This window comes from Trichosurus vulpecula, chromosome 5 (assembly GCF_011100635.1).
Source record: "Trichosurus vulpecula isolate mTriVul1 chromosome 5, mTriVul1.pri, whole genome shotgun sequence".
NCBI classification, from domain to species: Eukaryota; Metazoa; Chordata; class Mammalia; order Diprotodontia; family Phalangeridae; genus Trichosurus; species Trichosurus vulpecula.
In genome coordinates, this window is record NC_050577.1 from 151,671,787 (window position 1) to 151,692,369 (window position 20,583).

The window sequence follows — 20,583 nt, forward strand, 5'->3', positions numbered from 1 at the left end:
GAGTGCGACTGACAACTTTGTGCAGCTATACCTTCCTTAAAATCCAATTCATGTTCAAGTCATGTCACCTCATGATGTCATCAGTCCTCTTCAGGAAGGAAGGATGAACAACAACCAACGAATTCTTGCTAACAATCTCACAAATGGTTATGAACCTCAAAGAAGTCAAAGGGAAAAAAGATAGGGTTCACATGTACCAAAATATTTGTAGGCACATTTTTCATGGTAGCAAAAACTGGAAGCAAAGTGGATACCTGTTATTTGAGGGATTAATAAACAAATTATGTTACATGAATGTAATGGAATATTATGGTACTGTAAAAAAATATGAAAAAAGAAACATGGGATGACTTATATGAACAAATATAAGGGAAAATAAGAAAAACTAAAGAGATAGATTATAATAACATAAAAGCAACAAAAAAGGCAAATGAACTCAAAATTAATGCAATTAATAATACTGAAACCAGATGACTGACTGGCTACACAAGCCAGATATGGCAGATGGAGGACAGACACATTTGCTACATTGGATTGTTTTGTGCTTGACTATTTTTATTACAAGAGAGTGTATAAGAGTGGGGTTGGGTGGTGAATGATATAGGGGATGATGTGAAAATGAAGACTTTTTTTCATATGAAGGAAAATTGTGAAAAAACATCATACTATACCTATCGAGTGCACCATAACTGAAATCACAGTTTTTAAACAATTGCTATATCTCATATGTGACAGATTAATTTGATAAATACAGCTACTACTACAAGCAGTAACTTTCATTCCTAAATCAGACTGCTTTACCTCTCTAAGGGAATGGGAAAGAATGGTTAAAGAGCTAGACATTAGACACGTCTACCTTTATTTTTCCCTTCAAATACTTCAACCCTGGACAATGTGCTTAACTTCTTAAGTGTTCTAGACAACTCTCTAAGACTGCAATATGCAGAGAAGGTGCCAATCTGCATTGGTTGAGGAAGTTTTCTCATCTGGGAGTTCCTTTTATCAATGAAATAACAAGTCCAATGCATGTTTGTCTCTGCCTCTCTCTATATCTGTGTGTGTGTGTGTGTGTGTGTGTGTGTGTGTGTGTGTGTATTTCAGTACACTTATTACCTATAGGCTGCTGGAGAACACCTTATTTGTTGCTAACACTTTTACGTTACCCTTGAGAAATCAAAAACATTCACAGTATGGCCCTTTCACAACTATTACTCTAGAATCACAGGAGACCATGCAGCCAGTTTCAAAATAAAAAGAACAACTTTTTCCCAAAATGTTCCCAGCTAGTTAACCTCCTTCAGGGATTTGGCTGAGACTTCATAAGTCAATGATTACGGTAGAAATAATAGCAGTCCCAAAGTGGCAGTGTAATTACAGAATTTAGAAAAAAATATTCTCTGGAAGACTAGAGAATATTATCTACTTGACAGTAGGAGGGGACATGACAAGAAAGGTACAATTCAATCTCCTACCTAGATTAAGAAAAGTAATATTCTTCATTGATTGGTACTCCAGGATCTCAAGATCAGTAGTGAAGGTCTTGCTATATCCTGAGGAAATAAAATATGAGAACTATTTATGCAATACAAAATAGATGACAATATAAATATGCATTAAAAATTCTACACAAGAAAGCTGCTGCTGCATAAAAAACCATAAGCATTTTGTAAAATGTAATACAGAATAGAACAATGGCATTTTAGGTCTATAGTCCCATATCATACTCTAAAACCCAACAATACATTCAGCTTGTCTTCTGAGGATATTGACAAAGAAACATTGATGGGAGTCTCATAACTCTTATCTGTTACTTAGCATTACTGTAGGCCTTAAGGACTAAATTTGGGAGAGATCAGAAGGAAGATCTGGGAATTAAAGAAACTAGCTCACATATATCTATGGAAACCATAAATCCTGCATTTTCCAAGAAAGTTGTTTAAGAAAAGGAAGTTATTTTTATCAAGGTTTTGCAAAAAGAATTATTTTCTTGTTGGCCCATATCTAAGAGTTGAAGGGCATATATGTATACTCCATTGTTCACTGCCATCTATAGCTGATCTTTGGTCAACAAGGGAGAGAAATAGAGATTAACTACTCTCTTCTTCTCCCAAGGGTCTCACTTCTAGTCTCAAAATATGCTAGACTATGGCATGCCATTCACATAAATAACAACTATGCTGAGTTTATTAGGTATCATTCCCCATTTTCCTTACCTAATGTTTCAGGTGATAACCTCTTTATTGGTTTTAAATTTTAAAATGTAATTAGCAAAATCTTTTCCCATAGCTCCAAACCTTAAAAAGTAAAATCATTTATTTTGTATTTTAAATAATATATGAATACATTTGGGTCTTAATTTACTTTTGTTCTCCTCTTATGGAAACATTTCTCTATCATGGAAAACTAAGAAGGATTTCTTTTGTTTGTTGGCATTGATTTCAAGGCTAAGATGGTAATATAACTCTTGCAGAATGGCTAGATCCAATGCAACCTTGCAGATAAGTACAAAAAGATTAGTTACCATATATATCATATATATCATTAGTTATCCATAACCTGTACTATATACAAGATATATATATTAGTAATATTTCTTAGCACTGATTTCCCTATAAATTGATAGCTGATAGCTAGATATACACTTATCTGCCAAAATAATCCAATGAAAACATTTTTGGACTAGGTTTCAAAAATGTCTTGATTTACTGACTTTTGTGCCACAGATTTCCTACCTGTAAGATGGAACAAACTGACCAATTCACCTATTACACACTGGATGACGAAAAAAATCAATTTTTAATTATCCATATGGACATGGAGCCAGTCAAATTAATTAATTTATCTTCCCAGATGAGAAAATTCCTTCTACCAATGCAGGCTGGCACCTGCTCTGAAACTTATAGCCTAGAGTACTGAGAAATTGTTCAGAGTCACACAACCAGCATGTGCCAGATGTGAGACTTGAGCCAGAACCTTTCTGACTCTTAAGACCAGCCTATATCATTCACCACCACGGGAGGCTGTTGGTAGCATTCAACTTTTTGTTGTTCAGTTGAGCACTCTTTGTAACCCTAGTCTGGATATTCTTGGCAAAGATACTGGAGTGGTTTGCCCTTATTCCCTTCTCCAGCCCATTTTACAGATGAGGAAACTGAGGCAAACAGGCAAAAGTGACTTGCCCAGAGTCACACAGCTGGTAAGTGTTTGAGGCTGGATTTGAACTCAGAAAGATGAGTCTATCCACTATCCCAGTGTTCTATCCACTGTGCCTCCTAGTTGTCCATATGGCATTTAACTATATTAATAAATATAGACTCCCTTTCTGAAGAACAGTAATACTATTAGCATGACTTGTAGGCCCAACATCTGAAGAAACATAATTCCAGTCCAAAAAGAAATTATGCAAGGTCAAAGGATTATTAACAAAAACTGAATATTCCTTCTTATGTACTTCAGAGAACTGTTATTCATTAATATGAAAACCACCAACACTGAGAAACTAGAAAACACTGGAAAGACCAAAGAACGTGCTTATAATGAGACTTTTTCAATCCACCTTCAAGGTCCTTCTACTATTTTGGAAAAATAGACAAATTAAAGTAAAATATAGGCCAAGAACAAACTTGCAGGCTGCTGGACTACACCTAGCTCTGATACTAGTTACATAAACATAGGAAAGTCATGTTAATTCCACAAGCACTACTTTTCTCATTTGTAAAGTGGGGATAAGAATAACTACCTCCCAGGGGTGTTGTGAAGATGTAAATCTTAACATGTTACACAAGTGTCAATTTTTATTATTATTATTATTTTATGTTTTCCTCCCTCCAAGCCTTTTCTCACATTTTTCCCCTAACCCCAAAATGTCTATTCCTATTCCAAGTACACTATGCAAGGCCCATCATGAATAACTACTTTTTCCATGAAGGTTTTTCTGACCCATCATCCCCTCCAATTTCTCACAAAACTAGAAATTATCTTTCCTTTGTTTGTCAAAGTTCAATGTCTTCTTTTACATTTAACATGCTCTAACCAATGTCATATTTATCCTTGTATATGTCATCACCCTCTACCAAAGTGAGGTAGATAAGTGGAAAGGACAGATAGCTGGGCCTGGAGTCAGGATAAACACAAATCCAAGGTCAAACACTTACTACCAGTGTGACCCTGGGCAAGTCACTTAGGCAAGTCTGACTCAGTGTCCTCATCTGCAAAATTGGGATAATAATAGTATCTACCTCCCAAGGTTGTTGCGAGGATCAAATGAGATATTATTTGTAAAGTCCTGAGCACAGTGCCTGGCATATGGCAGACGTTTAACAAATGTCTTCCTTTCCATTTAATTTGTAAACCAACCCCCTGAGGTAATCTAATTTATGTTGGTGTCTCCTCTAGAGTCTTGGGCAATGCACTGCACATAGTAGGTATTTAATTTATTCTACAAACATCCAGTAAAGTACCTTTATGGAGGTAAAACACTGAATACGTAACTCGCTCCTGAGCATCCAATTTCTTGTTGTAACATACACACAAACTTCCTAGAAAGGAAACAGTAAACAATGATTTGTACAAACAGATTTGAAGACTACACAATACACAGTTAATCAAAACTACTTGAAATTATGCTTTTCTAGATGTTTTCTCATTCTATAGACAAATCCTCTTTTGTTACACTGGGCATCTCTAATCTGGACAGAAATCGTTAGTTAAATAAGTCTTAGCTGGAAAGAAGTAAACAGACATACAACCAAGGTTATGATGGAGCCAGCTGGAACCATCCTGCAAGAGCTGATTATTAAATTTCCATTGTAAGCACTTACACCTTGGAAATAGGTATATGCTACAAATCAAGGCTGGATTTCTCGTTTTGCTGATTTCTAGACTTAAGAAGGTGATGAAGAAAATATTAATAATGCAGATTAAATTTAAAAGTATGTTGTGTGTATATTTTTGAGAACTAGTTTTTAAACACTTATCAGCACACCACTGCATACAATCCACAAATTCAATTATTTTTGATGAATATTAAGCTAGTTGAGGGGCTTTAAATATAGTTTACAGCTTTTTATATGACTCTTTTAGGTTTATTTTTATATTTTCATGTTTGTGCTGCATCCATCATTATACTACATAATGACTGAGTTCATGTTTTTCATTTCCTCTAACTTTTCACAGTGCCTTGAATAATGCTTCACACAACGAGTGAACTCAACAAATATTGTGAACTGACACATGATTTTTTTCATATCTTGGAAATCTATTCTAAGTCTGAGAAAAAAAGATGAATTTTCACTATCTGCTTCTATGCCACAACTCATTAATCTTATTGGAGGTTTTTTCTGGTTTTTTTCTTCTTTAAAAAAAAGTTGCACAGACTGAATGCCTCTTCCAACAACTGAGGCTTTTGTTCTCTCTTTACAAGAAGACTTGACTTGTGTGATGTTTCTGTACTTCATTTTAACTGGACCACTTTACAATTCTGTGTTCATATTCTGTATTTTAAAGTTACATTTGCACTCACAGGCCCTATGCAATAGAAAGCAGTAAAGTGTTTATATTCTCTCTGGCCTGGTCACCAAAGGAACTCAAAGGCTCCCAAACCCTTGCCCAAAGAGAAATGCCTTCAGAAGAGTGAACTGTAGAAATGCCACATGTTCTTGTTAAAAGTATTTTAAAAGCTCTCCTTATAACTTATATAAATGGTTAAATAACAGACACAAATTTGCCATCAGTTCTATTAAAAGTCATTCATAAGTATGAAAGGGAATTTCTTCTTTTGTAATGTTATGACAGACTAAGGCAAAGCATCATATATCTCTTAGTTGGAAGGAACCTTAGAAGCCACCTAATCCAGGCCATACCTGAAAGGGAACTAACTGCCTCGACATTAGCCCAGACAAAGGGTCATGCAGGCTTTGCTTGAAGGCCCCTCTATAGAAATCCAGCCTCATCACTGCCCAAGGCCGTCCATTAAAGCTCTATTGTTAGAAAGCTTTTTATCCTCCTCCTGCCCTCTGGGACCACATAGGATATGTCTACCCCATTTTCCATATGTCAACTCTTCAAATAATTTAAGATACCTCATCTCTACTCAAGGCTAAATATCCAATCTAACCAGTCCTTTTATGGTCTCAAGCCTCTTCACCATTCTAATAACCTTCCTGTGGACACCCTCCAGATTGTTAATGCACTTCCTAAAATATAGTTCCCAGAACTGAACACAATCCTTCAGACATGGTTGGATCAGGGCAAGCTACATGAAACTATCTCTTCCTGTGTCCTGAATACTATGCCTCTCAATGCAATCGAAGAATTTTTTTGTTTTTTGTTTTGTTTTGTTTTTACTGCCATGCCACTTGGTTGACTCATATCAAGCTTACAAACCACTACAGCCTTCTGATCTTTTTCACATAAACTGTCATCTGGCCACAGATCCTGTGCTTGTGAAATTGAAGAAATTTTTTAACCCAAGTATAGGACTTTGCCTCCACCTCTAGCAAATTTTATCTTATTAGATTTAGTCTACTGTTCTAGACTATCAAGAACTTTCTGGATCCTCACCCTATCACCCAATATGTGAGCTAGCCATCTGATAAGCAATCTGATAAGAACATAAACGAGGTAGTCATAGAGTATAGTAGTAGAAAGTTAAAGTTAGACCTTTTACCTTTGAATCCCTGATCCATGAATTTGCTACCTGCTCCTTTCTATTCTTCATAGCCCGTATCATTTTAGGAATTCAGCTTTTATCCAGATTTACAAATCCTACTGATTACTTGTGACCACCAAGCCTATTTTTTGAGCTTTGCCCCAGATTCTTCCCAACAGTTGCTGCAATGCTCCGCCCCTCCCCCACCATCCCTTTTTTGCTTCTGGGATATCCAAGGAACCCAAAGAGGTGGATGCTTCACACTTCTAGTTCTTCACCAATAACATATAATGACTAAGGCCTTATACCATATATGCTACATTGAGGTAAAAGAGAGAGAACAACAAGAAAAGATGTGCAAATACCTTTCCCTTAATCATTATGTCAAAACTGATATTTGAGTCATATTCCTGTTTACAGTATGGTAATTACACCAACGTATTACAGCACCAAGAATCTCCAACTAATTCTGCATTTGTGCAATGCTTTCTTTTGCAAAGTTCTCAAAAATCCTTCTTAAAAACCGTCACTCCTCTCATCATTATTCTGAGGCAGGTCAGATATTTGGAGTGATGCTAAAATGTGGCAGAAGGAAAATATGCCCACTGAAAATTCCTTGATGCTAATTTTTAATATTAAGAGATCTAGATCTATTGAGTAGGTCACAATCCATCCCAATAAACATTTGTTTGACAGGGACCACATAGAAGGCACAGGAGATACAAAGACAAAATAAAAACTAGTTCCTGCTCCCAAGGAGTATATATTCAACTCAGGATACAACATGTCCACAGATAAGTATTACCAGGATAATTTGAGAGTGAAAGAACATTAACAACTACAGGGAAATCTTGCTGCTTATCACCACCACAACCAATGTAACACATTGGCGTAATTACCATACTGTGAACAGGAACATGACTCAAATATCTGTACTTACTTAATGATTAAAGGAAATGGTATTTGGACACCCAAAATCACAAAACAGTGGCTACCTCAGGGTGACCCAGTTACGTTAATCTACCATAAATTTGCTATTCATGAAAAAATTGAGGCAGGGAGAGAAGTCATAATTCGAGAGGCAAAGCTTCTTGATGAATCCCTTGTACCTTGTGAATGTGCTATAAGTTTACATTGAGGAAGAAGATCATGAAAAAATACCAAAACCAGCTAGCTATCAGGGAGTAATTTTTTAACAATAAGAACTTACAATATTAATTTTTCATAGGATATCATCATTTGAAACAATTATAGCAAGCTGCATAAAACATCAAAACATCAATGTAATTTCTTACCCAGGAACCAGAGAACCAATTTTATGAGAATTAATAAAAGGCAGCCCTTTGAGTTTTGTGAAAGTGATATAGGATTGGAGTTCTTTTCTATCCATCCCTCTCCAGTAGAAGGTGCCTCAAGAGGGATTTAGTTAGCAGATTATTGGCTATTAAAATAGACTCAGTCCTTAGTTAAATTTCATTTTAGAGCTAAATACTTTAGAGGAAAGGAATGAGAGTTTCCTCCCTTCTGTGACTAGGGAATTTATATTCATTCGTGTGCATGCAGAGAAGAATTAAGCTTATTATTTTGTAGATAACTACACTGGACTTGGACATGATGGACCAGACCACCTGTTTTGTCCCATCCTTTTCCAATTCGCCATCTCTCAGGAAGTGATTCTTTAACCACATACACAAAACAGATCATTTGAAAAGGCCTTCTGTGAACCTCTGAACTGACAACTCATCATTTCATTCCCTTGGTTGGAAAACAAAAGTGGATTCTCAGAAGTGCTTGATCTTAGCCAATCTGGAAGCATCCCATTTGACATAGGCGGCATTCTGTCTCCAGGGTTGGTTGTGGAGAACAGGGCACATTTTCTTCTCTCACAGACACAGAGAGAGGAAAAAGCAGACTCATTCACAGCTCATGCCATCTAAACTTATCAAGCATCTTACTCAATACGAAATGGCATGTAGTAGCCCGTTTATAAAATCATGCAGTAGACAATAAAAATAGAAAAATTGAATCAGGAAAGTACCACCTCAGAATTCAAGAAAGAAAGAAAAAACACATCACAGAGGTTATTTTTAAAAGAACCGTAGAAAGCAGTTTAACTCCACACATTGCTGAAAGGCAGGTGGTAAATTAGTCATCCAAATAAGGAATGTTGAGGACAGCTAAGGGATGTCACTATTTACTCTTTAAAAATACAGCTTTTAGGCAGATGCCTTTAGGATAGTCTCTTTTCCCTCTCATCTTGCTTATTACATGTACACAGAGAAACATTCCTTAGCTTTCCAACATTAGGCTGGAAGAATCTAAACAATGGCTATTCCAATACCATACCATGATCACAGGAAAAAAATGTACAACATACTTGATGTCTGTCATACATTGGGTTTCAATTATGGCATGTGTAAAGTTTGAAATAAGTTGTACCGTAACGAGAATATTTCCCCAAAATGCAGCTTTCATGCTCTTTTGACAAACTACGTGGAAGTTTCTAACAGATGAACTGAATATTCAACAACTTACGAAGGACAAATTGATGAAAAAAATTAATAAATATTGACTATGCTACAAAGCACACTGTTCTCATCACTGGAGAAAGCCTGTGAACTCAAGGACCTCACATTCTAATAGGGCAAGACAATACATATAGAAGGTTTTTAATTACAAGGCAGATGTAAAGGTCCAGTGGTATGCTGGCAAAGCAGCTGGTAATGCATATTCTTTAGGGTCATTTCCATTGATAAAAATCATATTTTTTGGATGATGAGCCACCTGACAGTGTCAAGGACTTTGGTGGCAGGATCTGGTTTTTTTTTCCTAAGTCTTTAATAGGGATGGCTGCTAAGTAGGTGGAAACTACAGCTCTCAGAGAGGCAGCTCCCAGGTCTCATTTCTACAAGGGTTGCTCCCTTGGACAACAACTGGAAGGATTGGTACAAAAATAGAGCTGGTGACCTGGGGAGTGTTATTGCCAGGGTTCTTGGGCTTACCAGCTCATTAGTAGCAGTTAGTTACCAGCTGACGCTGGTAACCAGTTGGTGCCCATCTTTATACGGGTTTCCCTGTTTCCCCGGATAATGGCTACAGAGGGTGCCCTGGACTCAGTCCTAGTGCCTTTAGAGGAGTAAACAGGGACAAGGGGGCAATGTTACTAATACTGCTAGCAATCTGCAGTAGCATTTGTTTCAGAATCTTCATTTAAGTCTCACTCCATTGATTCATCATGTTATGTATATATCCTTGAAGACGAAGCCAGTGAAAAATAAACTCTGGAAATCCTGCCAGGATGGAAAGACAACAAGAACAAACCTGGTGAAAGACTGCATGTCTGTTGTCAGAGCATCAACCTAGCTAAATTTTGAGAGGCTCGTCAATGGGTCAGTTATAACGTCATTTTTGGGGGTGAGGTGCAACAGAAATTCTCAAAGGCCATTTACAAAGTTATAGAGAGATTCTGAGATTGAAATCACTTGAGGGAGTACCCATACTGATAAAATTTCAGATCCTTAAAGATTGAAGAAATGTCTCAGAAAGTTTTAGAGCACTATTTATCAAATATAGGCATTTTCACATAACATTGACAAAAGGATAAAGGGTTAATACAGTATGACAGACTTTCAGGGTTGGAAGAAATCTCAGAGGCCATCTAATCCAACTTCTATCTGAACAAGAATCTACGAAATAATAAAGCATATAGTGCTTTCCAAAACTGAAGAGTGTTATACAAGTGTTAGTTTCTATTTGCTAGTGTTTTCTTCTACAGTGTCACTGACCAGTGGCCATTAGGCTCTTATTTGATGTCCTTTCATGAAGAAGAACTATCTCATGAAGTAGCCCACTCTACATTTTGCCAACTCTGATTTTTAGGGAGTGATTCCTTGTGTCAAACCTAAATATGCCTTTTTGCAACTTCTCTTTGTCTCTAGTTCTGCCCAAGCAGAATTCATCAAATCATTTTTCCTCATGACAGACCTTCCATTATTTGGAAACAGTTATTATATTTCCTGCAAACTGTGTTTTCTCCAGGCTTAAGATCCTCAGTTCTATCACCAAACTTCATGCGGCAAGATCTCAAAGCTCGTCATAATTCTAGTTGAGAGCATCTCAAGATGCTCGCCAAGTTATCTATCTCTTTCCAAAAAGTTGGGCCCCAGAAATGACTACAACTGTGGCCTGAGGTGGGTAAAACACAACAGAATAATCACTTCCTTAATCCTAAACAGTATGCCTTCCTTAAGGTGGCCTACCATTATATTAGCTTTTTTGGCTGTCACATTATACTTTTGACTCATACTAAGTGTGTAGCCCACTAAAACACTTGGTTTTTCTTAAAAAGTAATGTTGAGCCAAAGCTCCTCCTTCTTGTACTTGTAAAATTGATTTTTTTAGCCTTTATAAAAAATGTAAGACTTTACATTTCTTCCTATTAGATTTCATCTTGTTAGATTCAGCTCAACATCCTAACCTATGGAATTCTTTGTAGTTCCTGAGTCTGTCATCCAACATGCTAGCTATCTCTCTAAGCTTTGAGCCATCTGCAAAGTAAATTAATATGTCATTTATGCCTTTTCTTCTGTCAGTGATAAGAATGTTAAACAACAGAGAGCCCAGGGTACTCCACTAGAGACCTTTAAAGCTGATGTTGAACCCTTAATGATTCTTCTTTGGGGCTTGCCATTCATACCTATTTCTAGATCCACATCTTCCCATCTTAGCCCTAAGTAACCCTGTTATATCAATCTTTCATTAATGGATCAGTTAGGCAGAGCACTGTATTCTTAAAGAATAGTGGGTTTAATTTTCACAAAGTTTATTTAATTTTAAGTTAGTCTCACTCTGACTCTTGATCACAGATTGTCTTACAAAACACATGCCCAAGCCCATTATGGTGAACACCTGTAATTCAGCTACCAGTAGAGGCAGAAGCTGGTGGATCTCTTGAACACAAGCATTCTGAGCTACAGTGGGTTATCCTGATTGAGTATCCTCAATAAGTTTGACATTAACATGATGACTGCCTGAAAGCAGGGGAGCCACCAGGTTGCCTAAGGAGGGGAAAAACAACCCAGGTCATAAACAGTGCAGGTCAAAGCTCCCATGCTAATCACAACGGGACAAGCCTGTGAGTAAGCCCTGTACTTCCAGCCTGGGAGAAATAAAGAGTTCCTGTCTCTACCCCTCCCCTCAAAGTGTGACCCTCTGATAAGGGGTATCAGATAAGAATGTATAAATAGATCCATCACTAGTACTTGAATAATAATGCAAAGCATACAATAGTCTAATGATAGTTCACTTTCACTTAAGGACAACACATCTGTTCTATAGAAAGTTATCTTTGGAAGAGGGGACATAATTTGGCATACTAAAATGTATCTGTGCTCTCACTGATTTGAACCTTCTCTCCAGTGATGTATATTATAGACCAGGACTGTCCAAAATGTAGCCCGCGGGTGACATGTGGCCCTCAGTGTGATTTATACAGCCCACCCACAAGCATAGAAATTTACATAAATGCTTTAGTAAACAAAGCCTAGCTACTGCAGAGCTCTCACTAAAATGGCAAATCAAAATATGTCATCTATTGTTTCAATAAAAACCTAAGGTTAGACAGCCCTATTATAGTGCATTCACAGCTGCTTTCCTGTAGAACTCTTGTCTGTATGAACTCTTAAATTCAACTGGCTGGGGTCCCACACACCAAGATGGATGAGGGAGGAAGGGATGATATTCTTGCTTCTGATATTTAAAAGAAAACCAAAGAACACTTGGACAATTCATCTGTTATCACCATTGACTAGTAAGGGCATCGTCTTCTTTGCCTATAGTATAGACCAACTTTATGACATCCCTTTACCTCAACTCCTCTTTCAAGTTTCTCGTTACAACCTGCTCATACCTTCCTTTTCTGTTGTCTTTTGTCTGGTATTCAGTATTCTCAATGGATCTGGGATTTCATCCCTTTGGAATCTCCCTCCAAAAACATGGATTTCAACTCACCCATACCTGCCCATCCAGCTTGATTTTTGTCCATGGCTTCCAGTAAGTTGACTACACAAGGCCCATACATTATGTCTTCTCCTGACATTACAAGGGTGCCAATGGAGAGCTCTGGAAATGCACCTATAGTCCTTCACCCCCAATATACAACCAGCCCACCTTTTTCTTTCTATCCCACATTTCCTTTGTGTAATACTCATTTTTAATTCTTTGGACACTGTGATATTGCGTTAATCATAGTAATACAACAAGACTGGCAGAATGCTAGTGTTAAAAAAGTTAAAGCTTTGTTTCTGACATAAGTTTGATTATATTCAAATTCATACTAAAATGAACTATATTATAATATTATTCTAATATAGTTTCTTTTTTGAAAACCATGAGTCAGCAATGTGATGATTTTTAGAGAACTCTAGTATACATATATTATGGTGACTAAAAGCAAAGGTAAAGATAAACCTGGTACTACCTGTATGACTGGTAAAAACACGTAGATTCAGATCTCTGGATAACATTTCTCGTTTTTGAGAATCTTCACACCCAAAATTCACAAGCCTAAGAGAAAAAAAAGGAACAGAAAATATTGCAAACACTTTCACAGAATACACTGTGTTTCTTCCTGCAAGTTATGGATGATCACTGAAATGTAACAGCAGGAAGAAATCAGGGGCACTGGGTTGTAGTCCTGGTTCAGCCACGAATTACCTCTGTGATCAAAGAGGGCAAATCACTTAACAGCTCTGAGCCTCAGGTCTCCCACACTCACCTAGGAAATAAGGAACTTGGACCAGAGGATCAATCAGGTCTCTTCTAACTCTAGCGCTCACTCATTCTAGTTTTGTTACTTCCTTCACCCTAAGCATCCCTGAAGAAGCAACAGTAAACTGCTCTGAGTAACCTATTTATGCGTAAGAAGGAAGGATGGAGGAAAACAAAAGTTTATTAAGTGCCTTCTATAAGCCAGGCACTGTGCTAAGCACTATATAAATATGATCTCTTTTGACCCTCATAACAACCCTGGGGAGGCAGGTGCTATTATTTACAGTTGAGGAAATTGAAGTAATAAAGGTGAAGAGACTTGCCCAAAGCCACATAGCTACGTAAGTATCTGAGGCCACATTTGACCTCAGGTCATCCTGACCCCCAACCCAGCACTATTCAATGAGCCATGTAGCTGTCTCGTAAGAGCTAGGGAAAATGGTTTTATTTTAGAACTTAAAGAAGACATCCAGTGACAATTTCTTGATAGTAGTTTATGTCAATCAGTGAAAACATTCATGCTAAATTACCTCAGATGCTTTTTAAAAATACTTCACTCCTTTTCCAGACACGTTTTTTTAAAAGTATGCCTATCTTTAATTATTCAGAAAGAGTAATACAACCTTCTCACTTCATGACAAAAATGATGGGTTGGTTTTTCACTTTGATTTTTTTTTATCTCTCTTACTTATCTTTGTTCAAACATTTTTAAAAAAGATTTCCCTAAATACAATGAATAACACTATGGGGTTTATAAAAAGGGGAAGAAGTACCATAAAAGGTTTCTAGGTAGTCCCCACAATATTCCTAACTCTATCTGTCTTTTCTTTCTTCCCTATGATTTGGCTCAATAAGAGTGGAGGGGTGGGAATGTTGACTTTTAGAATGAAATCATTTCATTTGCATAGAGCTTCCTTTTATTAACAATAGGCAATTGTCAGTGAGTTAACACACTAAGACTTCTCAAAAGAGAAGATGAATTTTACAGTGGAAGTAACCTATCTAAAAGCCAGCATAGATGAAACTAATTAATTCCAGAGAAAACAGCATATTATCCACCAAATGGAGAAATCTGAGCCCCCAAATATTTAGATTACCACTTTTTTCTCTAAAGGCAAAAGTACTCTAGTGATTCCTGTTTCTATGGGGTGCCGCTAAATACAAGTGATTGTGGTATTTCTTTTCTCACCCTAAAATACAAACTGGACTTGGTAATAACATGCAACGAGGTCAGCATGTCAAGAAAAAAGGAGAGAGAAATCATCTTCATGTTCTGACTGAAGCAGAATCAAAAACTCTCATATATTTAAAAAAAACCCTACTACTAGCAAAATGTAATGCTGCTTAGATTTATCGTGATTCTAATTCAAGGCGACAGTTCTAGTATGTGTAGGTACCCTTGTGTAAATTCTTTTAGATGCCTATCATATCTCCTTCCATCACATGTACATTCATGCCATTCTATCTTTTGGGTAAAAGAGAAGATAGATTTTAAAAAAAAGAATAAAAGCTAGGAGAGGAATTTCTGTGCTCTAGGCTAGTTTGGCAAACTCTGTGCACACAGGCACACACACACTCACAAGCACTCAGTGTTGGTGCCTAAAGGAATAGTTCAGCCTTCATTGTCATACATACAACTTGACTTTTCACAAAATTAATACCTATATAATAAGTGGGATTCCTGACATTAAAAACATGGCATTTATAAGGAAAAAAAGTGAAAAGGTATTGTCCGCTGTACCCTCTGCATGTTACAGTTGCCCCACATTGTCCCAGCTCTGCTCAGAAGCCAAAGTCAGATGACATGCATCATACTCTTGGACAATAAGGAGGATAGAGTTTTGTTCCTTTGTTTTAAATATGACTTATTCCTTAACTGAAAACCAAAAACAGTTCTGAAGAACAAAGAATGAAACCTGCCTCTCTTGTCAAAGCAGAGACAAGGGACACAATGTGGTATTTTTGCTTAATTGATTTTCTTTGTTACAAAGCCAATAAGAAGGGGGAGATTTAAAGACACTGCTGTTACATAAAATCAAAAGTAATCAATAAAACTTTAAAAAAAAACCATAGCTTACTTCTGACCATTTGATGATCAGCATGGATATGAAGCTCTTCCCTCAATCACAGGGGAAAAAAGAAACACCTCCATAGATCAAAATACATGGAAATACTTCGTAGAATCAGAAGGACCCTGTAAATCAGTGTGACTAACTTTACAGTTATGAACTTTGAGATCCATTCTTGGATACAGTGGTTAATTTAACTATGATCATTCATCAAGAATAATAGAGAAGTAGATTTTCCCCACAAAGAAAACTTTTGTCTTCCCTACTATTCCACAGACATGTTTCAGGAAAGTCCTGTATTTGTGATAAGCTACAATTCAACACTTACCACATGTCATTTGGGTGTCATGGAACTGCACTAAGTATCACAGGGACTAAATAAAATATGACCCCGACCTTAAGTATCCTTCAATCTAGAGGGAAGGTAGGAACATGAATCATTTTGTCCACTTATCTATTAAAAATTCAAAAGTAATCCATGAACTGCTTACGTTAATCCAGTGTCACCAAACGAAATGTCCAAGGGAACTTCAAACTTGAAAATCAGGGGTAGGGGTTAAAAAGAAGCAACAAAAAATAATATTAACAAAAGGAAAGGAAAGCATAGTATCTTCAGACAACTTAGGCTACCTTCGTAAACACCTGAGCAATTCCAACTTAGTCATCTTATTCAAAAAAGTTCAATCACAAAAAGCCTGTTAAGTTTTTTTTTTAATTTTTATTTCTTTATAATCACAGCCTAATGCATTTTTCATAATGGGTTCATTTCTATCTTTTAAGATCAGACTTGACAAACCTTTTCTAGGAATCTTTTCAAAGGGGGTTCCTTTAAAGAGCCCAAGGAATGCTGTGGCCATACAAGACTCATAATAGGCCACTGGAGGAATAGGTAGTGTCTGTAATAGTATACCTCTGTGGCAATGTCAGCATGACTTTAGAAATTGAATAGAACTAATAAAGTACATTTTTAGCAAGGTTATATATCAGGATCAACTATTATGCCACTATAATACCCATGGAATACAATCTCAATCAACAGTTCAACTATTATTCCTTGACTGTAATGTTAACCAAGCGTTTGCTTCATGAGAAATGATGTTACATAACGTTTGAATTAGTGATGCATTTTTTCTGATTAACCTATATACGTTTACATGGTTTCCCACCACTATGCTAATGTCCCCAGTTCATTCTGAGGGTAAATATAAAGATATTTAACCACTTAAGAGTAGCAACTATATCCTCATTTTTTACTAACCCTACTCTTAGACCTGAGATACTCTGACTGCTTAAAGTATATTTTATTACTAACCTCTTTGATTCTTTTCTTTATCTAACACATAACCCCACCTGGAAAGTTCTCTAGCTGTCTGACCAGTTCCTTAATGCTTAAATACTGTTTTATAATATCACTGGTAGTTCAGAAATGCAATCTACTACACTTCACTTAGAAGGAAAATATATAAGTAAAGGCTGGACTTACTATTAAGTTAAAATTCTCGTTGGCATAAAACTGGATACACTTTAAGATACTTTCTGATTTCTAAAAGAGAAGCCAATTTATGATCAAAATTAATGAAGTGAGATACAACAAGAGAGGTCACCATTGAAAACTAAAGAGGCAGACAGATACAACGAGGAAGAGAACATTTTTACCACTTTTTGACAGAACTACATCTCTAAATAATGTAGCTTAAAAGAAATAATCATGAGGAATACAAACTTTTATATAGAAAAAAGAAAATGCCAACTAGATTCTTTTTTTTTTACCTTCAGGATGAAATAGTATAATCTCTGTTCTGACATATCCCATTGGGCCCAAACAAAGTCTTCAACAACTCTGTCTCTTGGAAGGTGACCAGAATTTCGAATCACCTGATGGGGTAAAAGGTTTTTTTTAGACCTTATATAACTATTTTTAAAAAGAAAAATGATAACTGGCATCAGCAATCAAGAATCTCATGGATAAAAAATTGCTCTTAAATATTTCATTAATAATTCCTTCCAATTCTTCCTTCAGATAGGACTTCATCATCATTTTCATTTTACAGAGAAGCATCTGGGCCAGGCCACACCCATTGTAAGTCAGTAGGTGATTCAGACCTCCTATATAACCTAATGAAGCCATTTTTGAAGGCAAAGGAGAGGCAAGCATGCTCACAGCAACAATCCAAGACTTATCCAGAACAATACAGAATTACATCACAGGAAAGTACCAGAGAGGTCATCTAATTCAACCTCTTCATCTTATAGACAAAGAAACGGAGGTTAAGTGATTTCTCCAAACCCATTCAGGGGGTTAGATGATGAAGTAAGCCACAAACTCAGGTCTCCTTATTAACAATCCAGGTTTCTTTCTACTATACCAGTGGTTCTTAAAATGTAGTCCTGGTATCCCAAGGGGTCTACAAGGTCAAAACAATTTTCATAATAATACTGAGACATATTAATTTATAATATAGTAAATGTTTAATAAATAAGTACTATAGAAACAAAACCTCTTGGGGGAGAGAGGAATCCTCAACAGTTTTTAAGAGTATAAAGAGGTCCTGAGACCAAAAAGTCTGAGGATCACCGTATTCTAGAGTGCTACCTCATAGCAATTACAGCATTTCTATAACTGTCACCTCCCATCCCAATTTACCCTTCTGGCTTCAGAGTAAGCTACATGGGGGCAGGTAGAACAAGAGTAGAAATAGTCTAAAGGGACAACCAAAGTGGGGGAGCTTGAAAATAGCTATCCTGTATTTTCACGTATATTCATACTTCAATTTTGGGATGAATTTCTCTTCAGGAGCTAATATGGGGGATGTGAGGTTGAAACCAAAGGTTTTGCCTATTTGAAGTCCAGTGTTCCATCCACTATAACATGCTGCATCTTTTAAGGAGGATAGGAGAATAGTCTGGGGTACCCACAGCCTGGAGACAGGCTGAATGGAGCAATGATTGCCTCAGTGGCTTCCTCTCATCTCCTAGCTAATGAAGAAAGCATTCTGCAAGAGACAAGTAGATACCAGACACATTTCCTCCCAGTCTTGGGCATCCCAGGCTAATTTCCAAGTTCTCTGTAAATAACAGAGGTGCCATAGTAGAAAGAGCATGCAATTAGAGTCAGGAGGAAACCTGGGTTCAAATCCCCCTCCAACACCTCCTAACTAGGTAACCAATTTAACCTTTCTGTGATTCCATTTCCACATATGTAAAATGTATATAATAATATTTACAGTATATATTTCACAGACCTGTTGTGATAATCATACAAGATAATATATGTAATGTACTTTGTAACCCTAGAAGCACTATGTAAGCATTAGTTATTATTCTTACTTCTTCTATTATGAGTATCCTCATTTAGTCAAACCTATGAGTTTGTAGCCCATTTGAGGGAAATCATGGCATCTTAGATTTAGCGGTAGAAAGGATCTAAAAAGTCATCTAGTCCAACCCCTTCTTTTCCTTTTTAACAGATATGGACACTGAGGCCTGAAGAAGGTAGACAAGTTCCAAAGGCAGAATTCAAATCTATGTTCATTGACTAACTTCAGCACCCTTTCCATAGTATCATGATGCTTCCTGACAGCTTATATCCCTTTCAGATGAAAACTCTGGGATATGACTTTCCTTGGTAGTAAAATGCAGCTAGGTGGCACAAGTGAATAGAGCACTGGACCTAAAATCAGGAAAACCTGAGTTCAAATACTGCCTCAGATACTTACTGGCTATGTGACCCTGGGCAAGTCACTTAAACTTCTGTCTACCTTAGTTTCTTCATCTGGAAAATGGGGATATTAGTACCTTTTTCCTCAGGGTTTGTGACGGAAATAAATGAGAAATTATTTATAAAATAACTTGCAAACCTTAAAGCTTTATATAAATGCCAACAATTAATGTCATCACCATCATTATATAAAGCTATAGGCTAAAACTTCAAAGGATTTTTATATCCCAATAGTTTAACTCTGTCTTTTTTATATAATGATAGGAATGAATTGTTTATGAAAGAATTTTGAATTGCAGGGGTAGAGAAGGGTTCAAGTACTTACCACCCTATTTTCGTCTTCCCTGAAGACTTGAATATGAAATTGTTCAATATCTTAGAAAAAATTAAAAAGGAAGCAAAATTCAATATTTATGACAAATAGAACTAAGGCTTCCAGTTAATGATTTGGCACAGAAGCAGTTATGAACAAAGCCCTGTGGGAATACAGATTAAATGACAGGACACAAAGCAGTCCAACTCCAGATGGTGCCCTCACAATAAATGCTCAATTAAAAACAGTGCCCTTTTCCGCCCCATGGTCTCTTTCAAGCCCTGCATTTACTCAGTGCTGAAATGTCCATAGTGCATAATGCTTTTAATGTTAGCTGTGCTCCTCTCTGAAGTACTAACCAATTATTCACACATCAACCTTGGAAAAAAGACTATACAACACTGTATAGTTCCAGATTATATATATGTATGTATGTATACACACACACACACATATATATATATACACACACATACATACACATATATATGTATACATAAAAAACTAGACCACTCAAATTAACATACCTCTGGGGGAAAACCCCATTTCACAAGATAATTGTGGGAAGGAGGAAAAATCTAACCTGCAGCAGTCTCATGAAGATAAAACCTTCACGCAGCTTTAAAATAACCTCGTGGATAGTCACTTGTGGGTCAGTGAACAAGTTAGATCACCTCTAGCACCCTTTCTTAAAGCCTGCTATCATGTATATGTGCACTGGTCACTAAGGGACAGCTCCACACAAACCCAACCCCATACCCTTCAAGAGAAAAGCCTATATTGGCTGCCTCCTGACAACAGCTTCTATTTCTAACAGCAGATTCAGTAAAGCTGATAGCATAAAATTCTCGAATATGTTTGCCTATTTTGAAGGAAATCTCCAAAATTTCACATCTTCTCAGATGTGATCAAGTAGCTCACATCACCAAGTAAGAAAACTACAGAAAGGATGAGGCAATCATAAGCAGTCAGGAAAAGTCACCTCTGCAGGAAATCAGTTCTACTATCAAATTTACGTCCAAGGAGTGGGATATTATCCCTAGTTGCATAAGCCACCCAGATGAGC

The 20,583-nt window shown here is 36.8% G+C and overlaps 1 protein-coding gene across 2 annotated transcripts in view; it reads right to left on the minus strand.

Annotated features, from left to right (window-relative positions):
• Window positions 1–20,583, minus strand: part of LOC118852248 (gamma-secretase activating protein) — a 116,489-nt gene that overhangs the window by 66,785 nt on the left and 29,121 nt on the right. For both annotated transcript variants that reach the window (XM_036761944.1, XM_036761943.1), the window contains exons 8-14: window positions 19,530–19,579; window positions 17,257–17,361; window positions 16,970–17,029; window positions 15,978–16,021; window positions 13,128–13,213; window positions 4,461–4,538; window positions 1,473–1,550 (exon numbers count right to left, since the gene is read on the minus strand). In XM_036761944.1, the coding sequence (XP_036617839.1) occupies window positions 1,473–1,550; window positions 4,461–4,538; window positions 13,128–13,213; window positions 15,978–16,021; window positions 16,970–17,029; window positions 17,257–17,361; window positions 19,530–19,579 (501 nt within the window). The remainder of the gene's footprint in view (window positions 1–1,472; window positions 1,551–4,460; window positions 4,539–13,127; window positions 13,214–15,977; window positions 16,022–16,969; window positions 17,030–17,256; window positions 17,362–19,529; window positions 19,580–20,583) is intronic.